The sequence below is a fragment of the Malus domestica genome, chromosome 14 (assembly GCF_042453785.1).
Source record: "Malus domestica chromosome 14, GDT2T_hap1".
In the NCBI taxonomy this organism is placed as follows: domain Eukaryota; kingdom Viridiplantae; phylum Streptophyta; class Magnoliopsida; order Rosales; family Rosaceae; genus Malus; species Malus domestica.
In genome coordinates, this window is record NC_091674.1 from 4,477,832 (window position 1) to 4,501,266 (window position 23,435).

The 23,435-nt window shown below is 36.2% G+C and overlaps 2 protein-coding genes across 3 annotated transcripts; one reads left to right on the forward strand and one right to left on the reverse strand.

Moving 5' to 3' along the window:
* Positions 1-11,221: 11,221 nt before the first annotated feature.
* On the reverse strand, positions 11,222-15,806 carry LOC103454193 (probable sucrose-phosphatase 2). Of its 2 annotated transcripts, none has more exons than XM_008393786.4 (9): positions 15,336-15,806; positions 14,691-14,774; positions 14,306-14,605; positions 14,047-14,148; positions 13,710-13,904; positions 13,313-13,603; positions 12,156-12,342; positions 11,680-11,726; positions 11,222-11,597 (listed from the first exon to the last, which is right to left on the reverse strand). In XM_008393786.4, the coding sequence occupies exons 2-9, from the start codon at positions 14,748-14,750 to the stop codon at positions 11,502-11,504; spliced, it is 1,278 nt and encodes a 425-aa protein (XP_008392008.3). In that variant the 5' UTR covers positions 14,751-14,774; positions 15,336-15,806; the 3' UTR covers positions 11,222-11,501. The 2 variants fall into 2 exon arrangements, with proteins under 2 accessions (XP_008392008.3, XP_008392007.3); XM_008393785.4 differs by having other exon boundaries at positions 14,691-14,779; positions 15,336-15,765.
* Positions 15,807-16,639: 833 nt separating this feature from the next.
* LOC103454192 (prolycopene isomerase, chloroplastic) lies at positions 16,640-21,576 on the forward strand. Its single transcript, NM_001329029.1, is given in 13 exon segments — positions 16,640-17,296; positions 18,190-18,396; positions 18,510-18,609; positions 18,954-19,036; positions 19,167-19,223; positions 19,294-19,446; positions 19,554-19,632; positions 19,745-19,893; positions 20,004-20,138; positions 20,258-20,371; positions 20,767-20,877; positions 20,974-21,082; positions 21,503-21,576. Coding segments are annotated over 13 exon segments (2,028 nt in total).
* The last annotated feature ends 1,859 nt before the right edge of the window (positions 21,577-23,435 follow it).

Consider the following 23,435-nt stretch of genomic DNA (forward strand, 5'->3'; position numbering starts at 1 on the left):
ACATAAAAAGAGAATTTTTTTAGTATACTCAAAACACAAGGTGGTGCATCATATATCAAATGCTCACATGGGATTTCTACTTATCCATTCTAGAGCATTTTTGTAACTTAACAACTTAAGAGAAATAAAACAAAATGAAATTCAATATGGGCCGTGACAATTTTATGTTCTATCTACCATTGTTCTAGGCGGCGCTAGCCAGTTGGTCACCGTCCCAATTAATGTCTAGGCGTTTAAAAATTAAGAAATTGCGCTTAGACCTGCCGAGGCGCCCGCCTAGACTGCCTAGGCACCCACCTAGCCTGCACAGACCCGTCTAAGTTGCAACTCGTTTAGACAAAAAATAGATAACTTTCATTTTGCATTATATTTTTTTTCAATAAATTTTAAGAGACTTGTTGAATACTTAAACGAACACACATTATATGCTTTTTCCCCATGTTTTCATTATGTTCCAATACTTCATAATATATATATGTCATTCTATTTTGTAGTTTATGATGTAAATATATATATTTTAAGTATAAAGAGACACTTATTTACACGAAATATAATAGATTTACTTAAATCTACCTAGTCCACCTAGGCGCTAGGCCCCAGTCTGCCGCCCGACTAGTGTCTAGCGTCTTTTAAAACCTTGATATCTACTATATCAAACACATATGTGGGTGGGATTGCTTTGTTAGGACAATTTTCACTCCAAGTAGAACCAATAACGAGTAGAATAAGACCTTAATAAGAGAGTAAGGGCTAATTTGGGATTGATGTGGTTTTTAAAAAAAAAAAATTGTTTATGCTGCGCTTGAAGATTAATCAGCTGTAAAATAAAGTAGATGAGCGTTTGATTAACTATATTTTAAAAGTGCTGTGAGTATTAAAGGCAGTGTAATGTTTGGTAAATGTTAATGTAAAAGTAATATAATTGTATAAAATGAGAAAATGGACATAGTAGTAGGAGTGGGGGCGACAACAACAGAGGCAGGGACAATAGTGGTAATGGTAGTGGTGATGACGGTTATGGTTGTGGTGGCAGTGGTGGTTGTTGTGGTTATGATGGTGGTGGTGGTGGCTATAATGATGGTGGTGACAATGGTGGTAGTGGCGGTTGTGGTTGTAGTGACAGTGGTAGAGGTTGTGGTCATGATGGTGGCAATAGTAGTAAGTCGTCAATCCCTAAAACGGACTATGTAATGTACTTTATCTGCTGGATTACGGGTGATGGTGGTGACAATGGTGCTAGTGACGGTTGTGGTTGTGGTGACTATGAAGGTTGTGGTCATGGTGGTCATGGTGGCAACTAGACCTGGCAAACAGGTTGTGTCAGTCGTGTTCATGTCGTTTTCGTGTAACACCTGTTATCTTAACGGGTCGTGTCGTGTCACACCTGTTATTTTAACGGGTCCTTAACAGGTCGAGTCACTTTACCCGTTAAGAATTTTTTTTTTTCTTAAATTTGCACATACCACACATTGTCACATAAATATTACTTCAAAACATTAAAACACATTTGTCGTTTAAGTACTACATCTACACTCGAAAATAAGAGCCTCATAAAAAATACATTCATACACTACTAATCTATTACAAATATTAAATATGTAAGGATATGCAAAATGAAAGCGTTTTTGTTTTCAAGGTTGTGAAGCCTTTCTCAAAAGTTTAAACCTTGCCAATGGAACTCAAAGCTTAATGAAAGTGACCCACTAGTGTGTTTATTCGTACTTTCATTAAGTATAACATAAGATTTTGTGGTATCCACTAGTGTAAATATTTTAAATTGAAGATCGAATTCATTCATTGTATTCATATAGGGTCAAGGAGTGTAGTTGTAAAAAATCATCAAAATCGAAGTTAAAATAACCGTTAAATTGTGATTTTCCATTTATAACCGTCAAAAAGTTTTGTCCCGTTACTTAATCTTTAAATGTTTGTTTTTTGCAATTTTTGGCATATGCGATCTCGAAGCATATACAAACAAGTATGACGGTTAGATCATTGAAACTAGTTTCGTAGAATGCGTATCCCATCAAAACAATAGATTCACTAACACTTAAGAGTTTATTTTTACTTTCATTAAGTATAACATAAGATTTTGTGGTATCCACTAGTGTAAATATTTTAAATTGAAGATCGAATTCATTCATTGTATTTATATAGGGTCAAGGAGTGTAGCTATAAAAAATCATCAAAATCGGAGTTAAAATAACCGTTAAATCGTGATTTTTCGTTTATAACCGTCGTAAAGTTTTGTCTCGTTACTTCATCTCTGAATGTTTGTTTTTTGCAATTTTTGGCATATGCAATCTCGAAGTATATACAAACATGTTTGACGGTTGGATCATTGAAACTAGTTTTGTAGAATGCGTATCCCATCAAAACAATAGATTCACTAACACTTAAAGAGTTTATTCATACTTTCATCAACTATAACATAAGATTTTGTGGTATCCACTAGTGTAAATATTTTAAATTCAAGATCGAATTTATTCATTATATTTATATAGGGTCAAGGAGTGTAGTTGTAAAAAATCATCAAAATCGGAGTTAAAATAACCGTTAAATCGTGATTTTTCGTTTATAACCGTCGAAAAGTTTTGTCCCGTTACTTGATCTCTGAATGTTTGTTTTTTTGCAATTTTTGGCATATGCGATCTCAAAGCATATACAAACAAGTTTGAAGGTTGGATCGTTGAAACTAGTTTCGCAAAATGCGTATCTCATCAAAACAATATATTCACTAACACTTAAGAGTTTATTAATATTTTCATTAAGTATAACATAAGATTTTGTGGTATCCACTAGTGTAAATATTTTAAATTGAAGATCGAATTCATTCATTGTATTCATATAGGGTCAAAGAGTGTAGCTGTAAAAAATTATCAAAATCGGAGTTAAAATAACCGTTAAATCATGATTTTTCGTTTATAACCGTCGAAACGTTTTGTCTCATTACTTGATCTCTGAATGTTTTTTGTTTTGCAATTTTTTGCGTATGCGATCTTGAAGTATATACAAACATGTTTGACAGTTGGATCGTTGAAACTAGTTTTGTAGAATGCGTATTCCATCAAAACAATAGATTCACTAACACTTAAGAGTTTATTCATACTTTCATCAAGTATAACATAAGATTTTGTGGTATCCACTAGTGTAAATATTTTAAATTGAATATCGAATTCATTCATTGTATTCATATAGGGTCAAGGAGTGTAGATGTAAAAAATCATCAAAATCGAAGTTAAAATAACCGTTAAATCGTGATTTTTCGTTTATAACCGTCGAAAAGTTTTGTCTCGTTACTTGATCTCTGAATGTTTGTTTTTTTCAATTTTTGGCGTATGCGATCTCGAAGCATATACAAACAAGTTTGACGGTTTGATCGTTGAAACTAGTTTCGCAAAATGCGTATCTCATCAAAACAATAGATTCACTAACACTTAAGAATTTATTTTTACTTTCATTAAGTATAACATAAGATTTTGTGGTATCCACTAGTGCAAAGATTTTAAATTGAAGATCGAATTCATTCATTGTATTCATATAGGGTCAAGGAGTGTAGGTGTAAAAAATTATCAAAATTGGAGTTAAAATAACCGTTAAATCGTGATTTTTCGTTTATAACCGTCGAAAAGTTTTGTCTTGTTTCTTGATCTCTGAATGTTTGTTTTTTTCAATTTTTGGCGTATGCGATCTCGAAGTATATACAAACATGTTTGACGGTTGGATCGTTGAAACTAGTTTTGTAGAATGTGTATCCCATCAAAACAATAGATTCACTAACACTTAAGAGTTTATTCATACTTTCATCAAGTATAACATAAGATTTTGTGGTATCCCCTAGTGTAAATATTTTAAATTAAAGATCGAATTCATTCATTGTATTCATATAGGGTCAAGGAGTATAGCTGTAAAAAAATCATCAAAATCGGAGTTAAAATAACCGTTAAATCATGATTTTTAGTTTATAACCGTCGAAAAGTTTTGTCTCGTTACTTGATCTGTGAATGTTTTTTTTTTGTAATTTTTTGGTGAGACGATCTCGAAGCATATACAAACAAGTTTGACGGTTGGATCGTTGAAATTAGTTTCGTATAATTCGTATCCCATGAAGTTCAATGGTGTGTGTGTGTGTGTGTATATATATATATATTTATTTGTTAAGTAGATTTAAATCTATTTATTTTGTATGTATAATTATTATAGTTTTTAGGGGTATAAAATTTAATTTAAAATTTAATATATATATATATATATATAACTATTATAGTTAATATTTTGGGGGTATAATTATTATAGTATATATAATTATTATAATTATTATAGTTAATTTAATATATATATATATATATATATAATTATTATAGTTTTTAGGGGTATAAAATTGTTAAATTAATATATATATATATATATAATTATAGTATTTTTTTAGGGTTATAAAATTATTAAATTAATATTCTGCTTATCGTGTATCGTGTTACCCACGTGTATACCCGAACCAACCCGTTATCTTAACAGGTGCTTATCGGGTTACCCGATAACGACCCGTTTCGTTATCGTGTCGACCCGAACACTTGTTAATTTCGTGTCGTGTCGTGTCGGATTATCGGGTCGTGTCAGGAATTGCCAGGCCTAGTGGCAACAATGGTGATGGTAATAGCAGTGATGGTGTAAGGTTAGTATTTCTTGTGGTATGTGGTAGAGGTCAATTTATTCTCTAAGGGACAAAATGTCTGTAGAAGGTTAAATAATGTCATTTTTAAAAAAGTAATGAAGGTATGACAACAATTGAAAATATTCATTAAAGACTAAATTCCTCTTTTTATTAAAATAGTTTTTAAAAGCAACTTCCGTTACATGTCTGTCTAGAGGTCATTGCTTTTAAAATAAGTATGATATTTTATTTTTACTAGACATTTTTTATACTTAACTTTAAAGTAAAGTAATTTTTAGTACAAAAAAAAATCAATATCAAATGGAGCCTAAATAAGAGTCTCACAAGTTTATCATGAATACCATAGTCAGGTATCCCCTACGGACTACGGAGTATTTCTCCTAACTTTGGTTGATGCCCATCAATCATGGGCGGCTGAAATTTACTTGTTTTCTTACTTACACGTACTTAAAATCACCATACAATAAGTACATAATCAGGAACCGCCAAGTTTTTGTCAAGAAAGTAAGATAAAATATAGATCAAGCCATTAACTTACATGATCAATGCCTATGATATTAAATCACACCAATTTAACACTTCAAACACACACACACACAATTCATCCTCACTTACAACATATACTAATTTCATAAATATACAATTGAATTATTGTAATATGCCATTACAACACACATATATGCATCAATAAACAAATGCAAACCCAATTGGAATGTTGAAGTATAAATACAAAACACAACCGATAAGTATGAATCTTGTGGGCTAACCCATGTTTCACCTGTAGCTCTAGTCAACTTTTCACTTCTGAGAGTTTCTCAGGTGGTGTAGTAGAATACTGGGTGGAGCATTAGGTGGAAGAGTATGATGCAGGCGCACGAGAAGGACAGGAACAGCAGCCCGTACACGATTCTAAAATCCATATATGTATATATTGCGAGTTTATAAGTTATAACCACCCGACTATTGGTCTCTCAGTCTCTCTCAGATCAGAGATCCACAAAATAAAGACATATATATATGAGACATTTTAGATGCGGTCCTTAACTATCAATATTCTTTGACTGAAACCTTATTGGTTTTCAAATTTTTATCGAAGTCCCTGAAATTATTGTGATAATGTATTTCTATGTAGGTTACTATATTTTTTAAATTAAAAACTGAAATTTATAGTTGTTTGTATTAATGAGATTTTAAATATAAAAAAAAAAAACCCATAATTTGTGGATTAAAATTATTAAAATAAATTATACTCTCCAATATATGTATGTATATAAAAATGGGTACATTCATAAAAAATTAACAAAAAAATTATTGTACCAAAATATGGGTACATTCTTCAAAACCACACAAAAAATAATAGATATTAGGCTTTGCAACATTAGTAAATTTCTTTGATTCTATTTATTTATTTATTTTGGAAATGAATTGAAAATTAGTTATGAGTTTAATAAAGGTGTGAGTACTAAAATCCTAAATCAATTATTAATTTTTATTTTAAAAATTATGTAACTGACATGTAAATTCATTATTGATTAATAAGGTTTCAATCAAAGAACATTAGGTCATTTCCAACCGAAGGCTAGCTAGAGGGCTCGTTTTAGCCATTTGACCCTCCAAGATATTAATATTTTAATGAACAGTATATGACCATATTTGCATCCATCTCCCACTGAGGGCCAAAGGGTCATATGACTCATTTTAGCCTGTCACAAAAAACTCTATCCAACCGAGGGCCAAAGGGCTAGAGGGCCAAACATAATTTATTATTTAAATTTAAAAACTACAACAACTTAAATTTAAAACTACAACAACTTAAATTTAAAAAACTACAACTTATGTTTAAAAACCACAACTTAAATTTAAAAACTACCAATTAAATATAAATTTTGTAAAATTGAAGTTATAGGAAGTTATAGAAAAAAATAGAATTTAAAAATAGAAGTTATAGGAAAAAAAATTTGTAAAAATAATAAATAAAAAGAACAGTAAAATAAAAAATAATGGTTAGCTGATGTCAGCTAGCCGTTGTATTTGAAAATTTGGCCTAGCATTCTTGTTGGTTATATCCGACAACAATGCTCAGATTTCTAGCCCAGCCCGGGGCTAGCTGGATTGGGCCAGCCCTTTGACCCTTTGGCCCTTTCAGTTTCCATAGGGCCCATGAGCCCTCTGGCCTAGCCCTCGGTTGAAGATGGTTTTCGGGCTATTTTCGGTCCATCCTTCGGTTGGAGATGACTTTAGTAACTAAGGACCGAATACTAATTATTCCTCTGAGAGAGAGAGAGGGAAGTGGGGGAGGGACTGGAATTTGGAGACGGTTTTCAGGCTATTTTCGGTCCACCTTTCGGTTGAAGATGACTTTAGTAACTAAGGACTGGATACTAATTTTTCCTAGAGAGAGAGAGAGAGAGAGAGAGAGAGAGAGAGAGAGAGAGAGAGGGAAGTGGGGGAGGGACTGGAATTTGGACAGTAAACGGATACTTTGAATGTTTGAATTATGTTTTCCCATACTGTACGTACGTGTCGTGAGAGAGAGAGAGAGAGAGAGAGAGAGGGAAGTGGGGGAGGGACTGGAATTTGGACAGTAAACGGATACTTTGAATGTTTGAATTATGTTTTCCCATACTGTACGTACGTGTCGTGAAGGGCAACTTTGACTTTGACAAGTGAGAAATTGGATTGAGGGAGTGTTTACGTGTGAGGACATGGTTTAGTGCACCTGTATGCATGCTTAATCATGTAAGCTTAAATATACGACCAACCACTCAATGCATGTGTACCTACTCGGTGTTTCTTTTTTCATTTTTCATCACTTGGTCGTATATTTAAGCTTACATGTTATTGGACCGTATATATTTTGTGGAGAGTATCATTTAGCTAAGAAAATTCTCATCAACATTGAGCAAAGGGTTCGAAAGTTCTTAGTAACCTTTATGGTCAAGGTGTTACTAATGTAGGGAGGTCCAAAACATCTAGGGAGGCCCAACCAAGCTTATGCCCAGCAAAAGAAACCCTAATCTCCAACATCAGAGAGCGGCTCGCTGCACAACGATGCCTGCACCAAATCCACAAACACACACAAACCATAATATTAATCTTGAAACACCGAACCAAATCGAACCCCAAGATCCAAACTGTCGACAGCAAAGCCTGCAAAGAGAGCCAGAGAACCAAACAAAAAACAAAACAAACAAAAAGGGAGGGTTGAAGGGGGTATGTAAAACACCCTTGTTACGACGCAAATCGTTCCACACTTCATCCAAATTTTCTGGCAAGCCGGTAAGGCAAGGGGTTGTGAGGTGTGTATCTAGGGAACCAATCGGGTCGAACACTTCAAGAGCAAGCTTATGGCTAGATGAGAAATGGGATTTGGGAAAGCATGGAGAAGAAAAATGGGTGAGAGAGAAACGGGAAAACACTGAAAACCGCTGGGAAAGCCGAGAAACGGGCATGAAACTCATATCTGAGGCAAGCTCAGAGAAAATTGGGACCAAGCCCAAGGAAATCTGAGAAAAACTCAGAGGAAAGCTAAGAACAGTGAAGAAAGGAAAAAAAAAGGAGAAATAAGGAAAAAAGGAAGCAAGAATGAGAGGGGAGGAGAGGCGGTTGTGGAAGGTGTATGAGGAAAAGGGAAATGGCTAGGAGGAGGAAAGGTGAGGATGCCGCTAGTCCAAGCCCTCACAAGGGCCAGCGGTGCAAGATGCTGCTAGGGTAAGGTTTTGTTTCAGAGAAAGACTTCTTGCTCACGCTGTCTACCATTCATAACCAAAAATTTTGGCCTAGGCTAGAACTATCATTTAAAGAATGTGAACTTTTGGCAGATTGAGATCCCCCAAAATTAATTGCTCTTGGAATTGGACAAGAGATTTTTCCATGTGAACGGTACACGAGGTGGTACACCACATGTTATTATACAAATTGTAGGATATGTATGTTAAAAAGTTAATAACTTAAAAAATATAATTTACCACCACTTATATAAAAACACGTGATGTACCATCCGTGTTCCGGTTACAATGAAAATTTTCTCGAATTGGACAAAGCTTTTCCATTTGAGAGATTTTGTTTGGCTTCTCGTTTTCCACAAAATTAAGGATGGTAGGAGAACCTCTCTTTCGTATGACAATTGACATTAATTAGGTCCTTTTTTTGTCAATTGGGGTTGCAATATCATTGCTGATTTCGGGGTGCCTAAAACTACTTTGATTTGCAATATTTTGAATGGTTTTAATTGGTGTCAACCTCACAATTCTTCTCAAGAGTTGTTGGAAATTCAAATTTCCATGTCTAATATTATTCCAAATACTAACTTGGATGATATGATAATGGACTCCTTCATTGTCTAACATCTACTCTGCTGCTTCTGTTTGGGATAGGTTTTGGCAATCTAAGCCTAATGCAGGTTGGTCAAAACTTGTACGTTATAATCAAAATATTCTCAATATGTGTTTCATTCTTTGGTTGGCCATTAAATGCAAGCTTTGTACTATGGATAGGATTTTGACATTTGCTTCATCGGCTCATGTCACTTTTGTCATCTACTCTAGTGCTATGGAGTCTCAATGCCACCTTTTCTTTGAGTGTCCTTTTATTGTTGCTATTTGGTCTTCGGTGTTGTTCAAGTGCAGTGTCCTGTGGCTAAGGCTCCTTTGGCCTTTTTTGGTTGTGTGGCATGCTAGCCGGCGGAAGGAAAAATCTCTATCATTGATAGTGTTGAAGTTGTGTTTTATTGCTACAGTGTATTATGTATGGAGGGAGCAGAACAACAGTAGATTCAAGAATTTGTGTCAACCTGATGTGGTGGCTCTCAACTCAATTAAGTCCACTATTAGACTTCAGTTGAGTCCCTTGAAAATTGCCCATTTCGTTGCTAATGATCTATTTATGAGAATGGAATATCCCCATAAATAGTTAATGTTGGTTATTGCTGCTTTGGTGCTGCATTATTTTATTTACCAAAAAAAAAAAAAACGATCAACCAAAATTAGTCAGAGTTTACAACGTTATGTATTCATAAAGATTTCTTCATAAATTTCGACCAAAAAAAGAGAGTTCATTATGAATATTAAATAACTCATCACCATGTCATTGTATGAGTGGTTATCTTCATAAGGGCGATGCTAGAGAAACTATTGTATTTTGTAGATCATATGATATGACAGTTGATTATTGGATTCTTCCGTTAAATCATTAAAAATACAATTCAACAATCAACTGCCACATCATATAATTTATAAAATATGATCTAAAAAAATAATCTCCTTAGTATTTTTTTTTCATGTGAAACACCATTTCTACACGTTCATGAAGGGCTCCCATTCACACTTCCCTAAGAGCAAGTCCACCGTATGCTCTAGCCCGAGGGACAAGCGCAGGAACAAGGTCACATAGCCCGAGTGATGAAGCCCAACATGTGTTGGCGAGCGAGCCCGAGTTCCTGAAGGGAATGTGACGTGGGTTGACGTAAGGGCGACGTCAGCCACAATATAAAATTAATAAAAATTAATAAATTAATAAAAAAATTTAAAATGAAAACACAGTAGGTTTCGAATTCAACGGCTCTCGTCGGAATTCGTCGCCGAGCATGATGATTCACCGACAAACAAATGGTAGAGACTAAACCCAAGGGTTTCAACTCGAAACACATCAAAAACCAGAGAATAACTCAAGCAATTGAAGTAGGGCAATAACCTCATCTGGGTTTGAGTAATGGAAGCTTGAAGCTCTCGACTTCAATGGTGGATCACCCAAATGGTGCTTTGATGATGCATGCAAGGTATATTCGAGTTCCTCTCATCTAGGGGATTGAGATTTCAGAGTTTGTTAGTTTGATTTGCTTCGGTTCCGAAGAAGATGAAGGATGAGAGCTCTTGGAGCTATAGAAAGAGAATAAGAGAGATTAAAGAGAGAGAGAGGTTTCAGAAATGAGGGGGAATGGTTGTGTCGGTATAGAGAGAGAGAGAGAGAGAGAGAGAGAGAGAGAGAGAGAGAGAGAGAGAGAGTGTGTGTGTGTGTGTGTAAGGGAAATGAGAGAGAGGGCTAGGTAAGGGAACCGGTCAAATGAAGAGTGTTTTGGGAAAATATAAGAGTGTTCTAGAAAAAAATGAAAAGGAAAAGGAATTGGAAAAAGGCAAAAGGAAAAAAATTAAAAAATTATTTTATAAATAAAAAAATACTAATATTTTATTGTTAATTGCTAAGCCTATTCAGTGTAGAGATGAAGATGCAAAATGCGGTTAATGTTCATTAAGGATAGTTACTATTCACTAGGTGGATTAAATAGTGGATAACCCTAGTGGCCTTAGACACGGTGGAACTGCTCTAAAGGATGCAGCCCAGTAGGCCCAACTCAACTATGGACTACTAGCTATAACTCGAATTCATGAGTTTTTATATCTAAAGACCAATACAAAACTGAAATCTTGCTTGCATGTCCCTCATCATTTGAACACTCATTTAGCCTCTGAGTTTGAGGTGCGTACGGCTAAAAAAGAACTGTCAAAATCGCTACAATTTATGAAATTAGGAGACATGATAGCATATGTAAACTTTACGTAAAATACCAAATTTACATTATTAAAGGTAAGTATTAATTGACATCATTGTCATTCTTCTGTGTCATCTGTTCAAGTTTATGAAACGTTTATGTCGAAGGAAGCCGTTAGACTATGAGTATTTCTTTTTAACTGAATTAATCATCTCGTAACCATCTCCATGCAGCTGATGATTACATGACTTCCGAAAACTTGAATATTAAACATACGCAATTATTTTCAGAGAGGAAGTTTCAGGGCGCTATAGATCTTTGAAATGAACCTGTAATCACAATTTAGAAGAACCACGTTGAATCATCTTTTGCTTCGTATCCTTTGTACCATGTCTGGTGCACTCGAATCCAAGTGAAACCAACTGAAACACCGGAACCCTGAAACCCGATAATCTGATCTTAGAAAATGTTAAGGCGGGAGTGCTAGAGGATTTTAACCAATCACAATCTCATATCTCACCTTTGAACTTATAACAGCTGTTCCCTTTGTTGCATAACGTTCTTCACCTGCAATGAATAGAGTCAACAGAGCAGCAGCAAGTTGCGCGTATATGGTGCTACAACTTAGATAGTCATGATGTGTCTAAATATATACAACTTTTTCCTACAACGTCAATGACCATGATTGTCCAGAAAAAGGATGCCATTTTATTTTCGTTAAAATCTTCAAATGCAGGATATGAGTAAGATATAGTATAGAGGTCGCACTTGGTGCGATGGCAAGTGCCTTCGCCCATGAGCGGTAGGTCTCGGGTTCGAGACTTGGGAGCAGCCTCTCCATAAATGGGGGTAAGGCTAGCCGACATTCACCTCTCCCAGACCCTGCGTAAAGCGGGAGCCTTGTGCACTGGGTACGACCTTTTATTTATCAAATAGTATAAACATGTTGGATTGCTTAAATAGAAGGAGAAGAGAGAAAGAGGGGAAGCGTCTAACCAGATAATTCCCACTTATCGAACTTCACTAGCCATGTGTTTGAACCAACATGTGTAGCTAATACCCCATCCACCCAAACCCGAAATTGTTTTCCCTGTTTGTCTCCGTAGCAGTTTCTCAGAGCATTTATGCTGTCAGAAAGAGAGTGCTCAACTCCAGAAGGATGGACAAACGTACCGGATGGAGACTGACCCAAGGAAAACATAATTAAAGGTTAGCAGCTGATGAGACGAACACAATTAAGGTGATGCAAAAGGGCAACACATGATATGAAATGATTAAATACCAAAATATCCAAGGTCTGTTTATTTTTACAAAAGTACACAGAAGAAGTTTACTCAATCCAAGGATTTAACCCAAAATTAAACCAGAAAAATAATGTTTTGACAGTTTTTTTTTTTTCAGTCAATTGGAACCAAATGTTGTCACTAAACAATTTTACAAGTTTAATAATAATTTAACAAACAATTTTATGGGTTCAATAATAATTTCAAAGGAATGATTTCTCTTTATAAAGATGACGTAATTGGACAATGCAAACATACATTTAAGAAAATTGAGCAAGTTCACACTCTGGCATGCAGATGTTGTAGACAGGTAATTTCATTTTTTCAGTACACTATATTCACATATTTTGATGTCTTAGAAAACAGAATACCAAAATGACAATAGTGATAAACGTGAAGCACACACAGTCAACGTCAATAGACCCCAAAACTTCAGCTCTCATGTAATATGGCATCATACATACTCACCTCCACTGCTTTGTCTGATCACAATACGACTAAGTTTTATTTGTATATAAACGAGTGTTACAAACTGGGCTCGAGTCATAGATTTATTATGTAGTTGAAAAAGCTAATTGAATAGGAAGGGAAAAAAAAATGAATTCTAAGTTACTAACCTCTAGGCCATATACAAAATGAGAAGTGACTTACTTTTTCTTTCCTACACAAGATTTACGAAAAGAACCAGAACTCATGTAATCTGTTAACTACAAATTGAACTAGAAAATTTTTGAAGTATTTCAAAAGATGTTCAAATCTGAAATGGAAACGATGATAATATCTTCTGACAGCATAAATTTATGCAATAAATATAAGATGGTGTAATCTCATAAAACTCAGTATTTAGGAGAAGGGAAGATATAAACATACGCAATCTGCTTTCAAACTTGCCAAATAGATCTCTGAATTCTCAACTTCTGCGCGTCTCCATTTCTCATAGAACAAGAAAAACTTTACTAGTTCGTGACCAGGATTTGGATTCTCCAGTTTATAGTCAGAAAAATCTGCAATATCTCTTGGGGGCAAACTCGGACCTAGCTTAAAGTGGCCAATGGCTTGTATGATTCCAGCTGCACATCTCTCTGTTGCATGAATAATCCTAGTGTTACCCTTAGCATTTTCAGCATGCCAATGCAACAATTCTTCTTGGGCATTGCTAACCTGTATGATCATAAATAACAAAATAATGCCGATTAATGAGGAAAACCACATTTCATTGTAAGAAAATAGTGCTTAAATATGAAGAGAAACAAGTTGAGCTACAAACCATGACACCATATACTTCTGGAATGCTAAAAAGCTCAGCATCATTTCCAGAGTCACCACAAACAAGAGTGTTAACAGGTGGCCTTCCCTCACTCTTAAATTTCTTAAGCAAATATGCAAGAGCTTGTCCTTTGCCAGCACCTTGTGGTAATATATCCAAATCCATTCCTCCACTATAGATTATCTTCACATCCAACTAACCGAAGATAAAGCAACAACTTAGGTCAATAAGAAAAGCAACAATACCTATGATACTCCAAAAACCTTTAACACTTACAGAATTTTCAACACAGGTCCGCAGTATAAATGAAAAATGCTGTCTAAGATTTATATCTTACCCTACGCTTTACAAAAACTTCTGAAAGAGCCTTTGTCACTTCCTGAGCCTTGGCTTTCTCAACATAAAAGCTAACCTTGTGTGGCCGTTGCTCTGTTTCTGCCTGAATTCCACATAAAGTTTAATACTTCAGAAAGTTCAATACAACCAGTTTCTTATTTGAATTTCACTTCAGTTTATTCCAATGCACGTCTATAACAGAATTCACGGCATGACACCACGAGAGACACTAATTAACGCCAATAACCTATATAATATACCTGAAGTTTAAGTTCAGAAAATTTGCTGGCTTCCTCCTTGACTATGTTCCTATCCCATTTTTTATTCAGAACCTCAACCCAGCCATCATCAGGAACCATTGTGTTACCATATGTTATCTCGGTTCCCACAGACATAATTGTTATATCTGGAGTTAACATGGGTTTCTCTTTCCTCAATTCTTTGTACAGTGTCGGTGACCTTCCAGTTGAAAAAACTAGCAGAGAATCGTGACGGTAATTCGCTTCCCACAAAGAATTGAATCTGAGCAGGGAAAGGTTCTCAGTGTCGTGATGATCAACCTGCAATCGAAGCATTCACTACTAAAATCGCTGAAGAAAGGGAACGAAGCGAAACCACAATGACAACTAAAGTTACAGAACCTACCATTGTATGATCAAGATCTGAAACTATCATTAGCCGGGCAGGAGCTTCGAGCCGATCCATGACTATCCTATACCCAACGCAAACCTGCACTGAATTATAATATACAAAAGATACAAACATCCGTAAAACCATTCCAACTCCAAAACCAAACATTCGAATTCATCAAGATGACCCTCAATCAAACACAAAGTTTTAAATTCTTCAGCCAACTAATTTCGGAAGTTCAATCCGAGTCTTTTACACAAAACAAAAACCCAATAGCTCAAATCTCCGAGTTTTCTCTCAGTTTCGACACTATTTTCCCAGCAACCAAACAGTCAGACAGAAATTGAGCCTAAACACAATGAATCAACACGACTGCGATGGACAACAATTGAGAAATTCAAATCCAAACACCAGAATTCATTAAGATGATCCTGAATCATATTGAAAGTTTAAACAATATTTTATAAATCCCGAGTCTTTCCGCATTCCGGGTCTGACGAATAACAACCAAAAGAAGAAAAGAAAAACTCAAAAGCTCGAATTTTCTTTCACCTTCCACACAATTCTCCCGGCAACCAAACAGATTGCCACAAATTGAAACTAAACGCAACGAATTAACAACAATCACGATGAACAATTAGCGGGAATTGCAAAAATCACCTGGAAACTTGAGAGCAAAAGTCCGATTCGAAGCGATTGGGGATCGAAGATTGGGATTATTAGGTTTTCGAGGAATTGGGGGAAGGAGAGAGTGAGATGACGAAGTGAGTGATTGAAAGGTATGCATACAACGAACGAGCGAAGCAGATATCGGAAAGCGAATTGGATCCAAATTCCTTGGCGCTTCTTTTGTGAACAAAAGAGAGCTTACATTTGCGCTTCGGACACGTGGCAGCTTTTGGAGGGGAGGTGAGCATGTGATGTGTGTGTGTGGGGACCACTGTGGGGTGGATTTGACGGTTGTGATGGACCTGGGGTTCAGAGGTGGACAGTGGTGATTGCAGTGGGTTGAGGGGGCTCGAGAGGGGTTCAGATTCGTTGCCGAACTCCTGGGCACACAACTATAGAACGTAAGCATATTCATTCTTGTCATACGCTCTATACTTGTTTTGGGCACTTTAGTTAAAATAAATTTTAAAATTAGCATAATTACTCAATTTATATTCTGACAATAAAAATCAATAGAAATTTGTTCTTGAATTTATACATCGTAATCAATAGGTTATTATGTGAAAATCTATTTATATTCTCGTTAAATTATTATGTGAACGACCACGTAACTACTTTTTAAGGATGTTCTTGTCAAATCAACTCCTCCGCTTATCGAGGATATCAACAAATTTTTCATGGAATTATTAAAATGATTTACGGTAAACAAACTCAGTGACCACTTCTATTGATTTTCATGATTCAAAAGCCTTTTTTGTATGAATACAATTCGCATGTGTTTCTCCAAAAGATATGAAAGCATCGGCGTGATTTGAACCAAGAAATCTCAGATGATAAAAGCTATATCATTGTCTCAACAACTTAATGCGTCTGTTACCTTTGGATTGAGAGTGAAGTAGGCTTGAGGGTGTGATATATTCAGAAGAAACAAGAGTTCAACGGCTTCGTCTTCTTCTAAGATTGCTTTTGTTACCTAGGATAGGAGGCTCACATGGATGAGTTGACCGTGCGGCTTTGATTGTTGTTTAAAAAATGTATTTCCTGAAAGAAAGAAAAAAGAATTTAAAAGGTTGCCCACCAATTTGTCCCATTCTCCAAGAGTGAAAATATTTTGTCCCATCTTCACCAGGAATCCTGAAGTGGAATCACAACCCAATTCCAATCGATTTCAACCTACAAAACCCAGCATACAAGCTCCATGTATATCTCTCCCACCAAAGCTTTCCCTACCAAATAAAAAAAAAATGCCCTTTTCCCACTCACTTTCCATACCTGAGCTTGGATTCTCTCCTTCCATGGAGATTTATCAGTTTCCCAGTCGCCACTGCAGCACCCAGTTGAGTTCTTCAAAACCCAGAATTCAAAATCACAGATTTCAGCAGCATGGCTATCAGGGAAATGGCGTCAGCCTCTGTGGATTGCAATTGGGGTCTTGGAGTTCTCAAGCTTTTGGCCATGGATGTAGTTTGCAGTTGGGTAGAGTCAGACCCAGAAGCCGAAAACTCAAAGTTCTCTCCTTTGGGCATGGTAGAAGCTCACTTCCCAATGATTGCAAGCTCAGTGGATTGGGTTTAGGGTATGGCAAAAGCAAATTGTTTCAAGGGAGTCATTTGGGGGGTTCAGATTTTAGTAGGTACAGGCATGGGAGAGTGGAATTGGGGTTGGATGAGGTGAATTCGAGGAATTTTAGTTTCGTTGTGAGGTCTAGTTCGACATTGAGTGTGGAGAAAGAGGTGGAAAGGGAGGGAGGTGGCGGGAAGAAAAATTATGATGCCATTGTTATAGGGTCAGGAATTGGAGGGTTGGTTGCAGCAACACAATTGGCTGTGAAGGGTGCAAAGGTTTTGGTTTTGGAGAAGTACGTGATTCCTGGTGGGAGCTCTGGGTATTATGAGAGGGATGGTTATACTTTTGATGTTGGATCTTCTGTGATGTTTGGGTTCAGCGATAAGGTCAGTTTTTCGTGTAAAGTTTTGATTTTTCGTTGCATACATTGCGGTTTACTTGATAGCTATATGAGTTGAGTTGAAAATGGTTGAATAGAACTTGATTATTCCATATGTCAAAAATCTTGTCCGTCATAAAGCATGTAAACTAGTAAAAAAATTATTATCCTACTGAAAGGAAAAAAAACATTACTAAAAGTAGAAAGGATTAGTCCTCTCTTTCGAATAATTCAATGTATATTACACCTTGTTATCAGTGGCTCTTTGTTGACTGATTGAAAAGTTACTTTGCGCTATGATTTTGACTTTCTGTGATAGTAGTTCGATATCTGTGACGGAAATAATTGTGCAGAAGTTTGAAGAATTTCTTTTCTTTCTTTTCTTAATCAAAAGAACTTGTGGAAACTTATTGGAGGTTGTGAGTTACTACCATGAAGAGCATTGTGTCCTTGTAGAAACTTGTACGCATGGGAATGTAACAGCAGACATTCATTACAGTATTTCCCATAGACATGCTACAGTTAGTTAACAAGTGACATATAGAGCTTAAGGACTCTGGGGAAAAAAAGGAAGGATTTGTCCAAGGGCAGACACATGTCTGAATCGGAAAGTAGTCATTAACTGAAAGTGTTTAAATTTACAGCAAGGTGGTCTGCAAATATGTAAAAGATAATTAACTCTCATCCATGTTGTATGTTTTGGTATAACTTTACATTTTACTTCTTTTGGTAATGACATGCAGTTCTGATTTTCTAAGCATGAACTCCATCTTGTTGGCATTTTGTATTGGTTGAAGAACTTTTATTTGTCCTGCATCTGTCATGGTTCAGTGAGGCCTGCATTTTGTCGGTTTTGATATTTTCTCATGAACTATTATCACTGAATTTGTAATATGGCAGGGCAATTTAAATTTGATAACCCAAGCACTGGCAGCTGTAGGTTGTGAGATGCCGGTGATACCTGATCCGACTACTGTCCATTACCATCTACCTGATAATCTTTCTGTCGTAGTGCACAGAGAATACAGTGAATTTATTTCAGAACTTACTAATAAATTTCCCCATGAAAAGCAAGGGATTCTCAAATTCTATGGTGTATGTTGGAAGGTCTGTTCTTTTCGTTTTTCATTTACTTTTCAAGTTGACTGGGAGTTCCTTTGGGATATTTCCGTTACTTGTAATTCCGAACTGACACTAATACATTGTGTACATATGTAAAGATTTTCAATGCCTTGAACTCATTGGAACTGAAGTCACTTGAGGAGCCAATCTACCTTTTTGGACAGTTCTTTCAAAAGCCTGTTGAATGCTTGACACTTGGTAAGCATTTGTTTTTGTATATTTTTTTCGCTGCAATGACTTTTCAAACCTAAATTCGAGTCATCGTGCAAGATATAATTTAGCCTTTGGTTTGTCTTTCCAGCTTTACCTTGGATATTTTTTGGGGGCAACATTATAGTTATTATGTCCGTAGGATTAAATTATTGGTTAAAGTAGTTGAAAACGGGAAAATTTTGAATCCCTAATTGATCGATGCTTGCAGTTATTTAATGAGATCTATTGATGCAGTTACTTGAACAGAAAAGAAATTGATACTTTTAGTCTAGGACTTCGGTTCGTTATCTGTGTTTTCAAATGCTTACATGATGGGCTAACTATTGCAGCCTACTATTTGCCTCAAAATGCTGGGGATATAGCTCGCAAATACATTCAGGACCCCCAGCTGTTGTCTTTCATAGATGCAGAGGTGGGTTGTTCGATCCTATTGAAATTCGTATTTACGATTTTATATCATTTGTAAATTTATTCGTCTTTGGTGGTCTACGAATGGTCTTCCTTCCCCTCCATCTCATAAAAAGTTTTACATTTGTATCCAGTGTTTTATTGTGAGTACAGTCAAGGCTTTGCAAACACCAATGATCAATGCAAGCATGGTAAGATTTTCAAGTTGCTCTTTGGGTACTTCCTTGTGTATTTTCCTCTTGTCATTTATGATTTCGACAGGTTATGTGTGATAGGCATTATGGTGGGATTAACTACCCTGTTGGTGGTGTTGGTGGAATTGCAAAGTCCTTAGCAAAGGGTCTGGTAGACCAGGGCAGTGAGATACTTTACAAGGCCAATGTTACTAACATCATAGTTGATCAGGGCAGAGCGGTGAGTTCAAATTTAGTCTTGGATTAGTGATGCAAAGATATCTATTCTTTGCTTCATTTATACTAGTCAAAGATAATTTTGTTTATGTTATTTTAGTGTGCATGTAGGTTGGAGTAAGGCTTTCAGATGGGAGGGAATTCTTTGCAAAAACCATAATATCAAATGCTACAAGATGGAATACCTTTGGTTAGTGAGACCAGCAGTTAATTTATTGGATGATCGTTGTTTGCTGCCGGATGTTGCGCTGTTATATGTAGCTCGTTTAAAGGAAGTCTAATCACCTTCAACTTTATTTTAGGAAAACTGATAAAAGCAGACCAGGTCCCGAAACAAGAGGAAGATTTTCAGAAAGTTTATGTTAAGGCCCCATCTTTTCTTTCCATTCACATGGGGGTGAAAGCTGAGGTTTTGCCACCAGAAACAGATTGCCACCATTTTGTGCTTGAGGTACTTTTGTTTTTCCTTTTCAGTAACATCATTTGCTAGGATACGTTTTTGGGCTTTGAACTAGGAATGTTTTTGCTCATCTTTTCTTCATTGTCTTCCATGTTTTTCAGGATGATTGGACGAGGTTAGAAGAGCCTTATGGAAGTATATTTTTAAGCATTCCAACTGTTCTTGATTCATCGTTGGCCCCAGAAGGACGCCATATTCTTCACATATTTACAACCTCTTCCATAGAGGACTGGGAGGTAACCATTTGTTGTCAAAGTTACATTGATTCCTTCTCCACTCTCTTTCCGTAGCCAGCCCCTCCTTGTACATTGTAATTGTAACTTGAGTAACTAACGAGGTGGAGATTTCTTTATAGGGACTCTCTCGAAAGGACTATGAGGCAAAGAAGGAGCTTGTAGCAGATGAAATCATTTGCAGATTAGAGAATAAACTATTTCCAGGGCTCAAATCGTCCATCGTTTTTAAGGAGGTAATATTGTACCCTATTCACTTCTAATCTTTACTCACCCAATTGAGATATCTGAAATAGTGTTAAGGTTGTGAGCCTTGTGACATGGAAAGGAGAGAGACAGAGCAGAAGATGGGAGGAAATTAGAAAAAAATGTTTGAGGGCTTAGCACTTCTCTCCCTAGAACTTACATATTTATTAAATACGTGTTTATTCTCTTCAACTTAACAAATGTTCCTCCTAAGGGGCATTTGAATTTTTAGGCTCCCTGCTTTCTATGAGCTTAACCAAGCTGATTCCACAAAATATTCCCTTCTGTGGGTGAATACTTAGGTATGCTTAGGATTCTTAGAATTCCACAACTTTTAGTTTACACGATTTGATATGATTATTGAAAGCTTCTCCAATCTTGGCAGGTGGGAACACCAAAGACACACAGGCGGTACCTGGCTCGTGACAAGGGTACTTACGGACCAATACCACGAAATACTCCTAAGGGATTATTGGGAATGCCATTCAATACCACCGTAAGTTCAGTTACAATATCAAATGGATGTTTTAATAGTAGTCATTGATTTTAAGCATACTGAACAAAGTGTGCTATGCGATGATGAAAAATGCAGGCCATAGATGGTCTTTACTGTGTTGGTGATAGCTGCTTTCCGGGACAAGGAGTTATAGCCGTATCCTTCTCAGGAGTAATGTGTGCTCATCGAGTAGCTGCTGATATTGGTATTTTCTCAGCGTTCTTTTTATCCCTTTTGGGGTTGCTTTTGTAATCTGATTTTACTCTTGAAAAGAAGTTTAATGGAACAAAGGTGCCACTGGCAGCTCCTCTTTCTGAACCAAAAGAGGCATCATGGGCACCTCCTACCTTCTCCTCATCCCTAGAAAAAGCCTGCCAAGTTTGGTCTTCATGGGCAGTCTTTTCTTTTTACAGCATAGGAAATTAGAGTAAAAAGATGTGGAATTAAAGTATTGGTAAGGGTAACAGTATATTTTCATTAACAAAAAAAAATATTGGGGTGATTAAGGAGCGAACAGAGGGAGTTCAAATGCAGCGATCCATAGCTGATTTGATGTGTAGAACTGTTTAGAGCTTTTATGTTGGTTTATTTATTTCGTTTCCTCAGTTTTTTATTTCTTTGGCAGGGCTTGAGAAGAAGTCACCAGTATTGGATGCTGCCCTCCTTCGACTACTTGGATGGTTAAGGACATTAGCGTGAGGACTTCATACAGGACAATATGTAATGCAGCTTGGCATTTTGGCTGCAGATGCATTATCTTCTTTATCACATACCACGGTAGCTCTAACAGCAGTTGGGATATATATCATCCATACTATTTAGCAGCGATTTTCGATGGGATAATATAAGATCATTATGGCCATTTGGCTGGAATGGCAGGTATATATCCTGCTTGTAAGTTAGCATTCTTGTGCAGCAGGTAGACGCGTATGTACGCGGTATCTGTCATATAGTTTATACATGAGCTATAGAGAAACTGTACAGTGGTCTCCATGTTGTAAGAAGTATAACCCTTTCCTGCCAAGTCTGTTAGCTGATAAATTTTAGACTTCTTAGAATGGAGACTGCAAGTTCCAGATTAGTTAACTTTGAAACTCATTCTTTTAAGGATAGTGTTATTCGCACACTCATTTTTACCTCTCACGTACCCTTGTTAATTTTTGGCCCTTTATATTCTTGAATTCATTTAATCCAACGGTCAAAAATTGAGAAAGATGTGTGACAAGTAAAAATGCATGTACTATCGTCTTTTAATTGATCTAGGCTTCCTTGAAGACTTGATCACATTAGTTGGGGAAGAGCTTATGAAAATCTTTTTATGATGAAAGTCTTTCCGGCCCCACGGAAGAAGCGGATAACCGTGACTTGTTACCAGATGTTCCTCTTTTTAAGAAAAAATAAAAATAAAAAGAACTCCCATTTTTCTTGGGATACTTTATCTCAAGATTGCAAAATTTGTTGGCAAAAGGTCGATGGATTTATATATATTTTTTCTTTAGAATCTCCATTGTTAGGTTATTTTAAGGGTTTACGGTGTGGAAAGCTTCCTAACCTTTAACAATTTAACTCACTAACGCTATAAGTAAATAAACAAAAGAACTGCGCTAATTACAATTTACACCATCTAGGTTTACAGTGGTTTTCAAAATGAGCAATAAGATTCAAGTTTCTCACATATGGCACTAAATTTTTTTTTTTTTTAATAAATGCACTAACTATTTTAAAATCATGTAATTTAGGTCTTCCAGTTGTTTGACCTACTTACCCTTTACCAAAATTATTGACGATCATAAGACTCATTTCTGAGTTGACGGGTTGTGTCACATTTCTGAGTCGACTTCGATTTCGGAGAAGAAGCGCAAGCGCTGCACAAACAAAAAGAAAAAGGTCAAGAAAGAGGATGGAGTGGGATCATAGAAGTTAGGGTCATAGTTGTTGGTATTGAGAAGTTTACTAACTCAATACCAAAATATGTGGGTGATAAGTTTACAAACTCTATCACACCTCTCACTTTCATTCTCAATAAAATTGGACAAAAATAGAGAAATGAGGGAAGCTACAAGCTTTGGGAAACAAGGCACTTTGATATATGAAAAGAGAGTTTACAAACACAATAGCTTACAAGCTGAAAATGAGAATGGGAAATGGGATTCGGATGGGATGCTCTAAGGCTTAGCAAGATGGCCTATTTATACAAAACTGAAATTGATAAACAATACAACAACACATACAATGAAAGATGGTGTTTACCATCTTTCCACTCTTTCAAACACATGCAGCAACTTTGGATAGTTGGCACACACATACATTGCATCCTTCCAGCTTGCAAACACAACCTTTCGGCTAGCACACAGCATGGCAGCACACATCTGCTGTCTTTCAACACACTTTCAGCTGGCACATGGAGAAAACTTTAGTCTTTGCAGTTGCAGCAAGTGTGAATACAACCTGTAAAGAAACTAACAGCTAGCAGCTGCCATTTACAACCTGTTTTGATTTGAATTTCCAACACACCTCCTCAAATCAAAACGCCTTCATTCCTAGCATTTCACGTAGTA

Coding starts and splice junctions, on each gene's coding strand:
- LOC103454193 (XM_008393785.4), bottom strand. CDS start 15,759: ATGAATATGCTTACGTTCTATAGTTGTGTGCCCAGGAGTTCGGCAACG. Junction 13,905..14,046: donor AAGTTTTTGTAAAGCGTAGG/GTAAGATATAAA, acceptor ATCTTCGGTTAG/TTGGATGTGAAGATAATCTA. Junction 11,598..11,679: donor CAGCTGTTATAAGTTCAAAG/GTGAGATATGAG, acceptor ATCGGGTTTCAG/GGTTCCGGTGTTTCAGTTGG.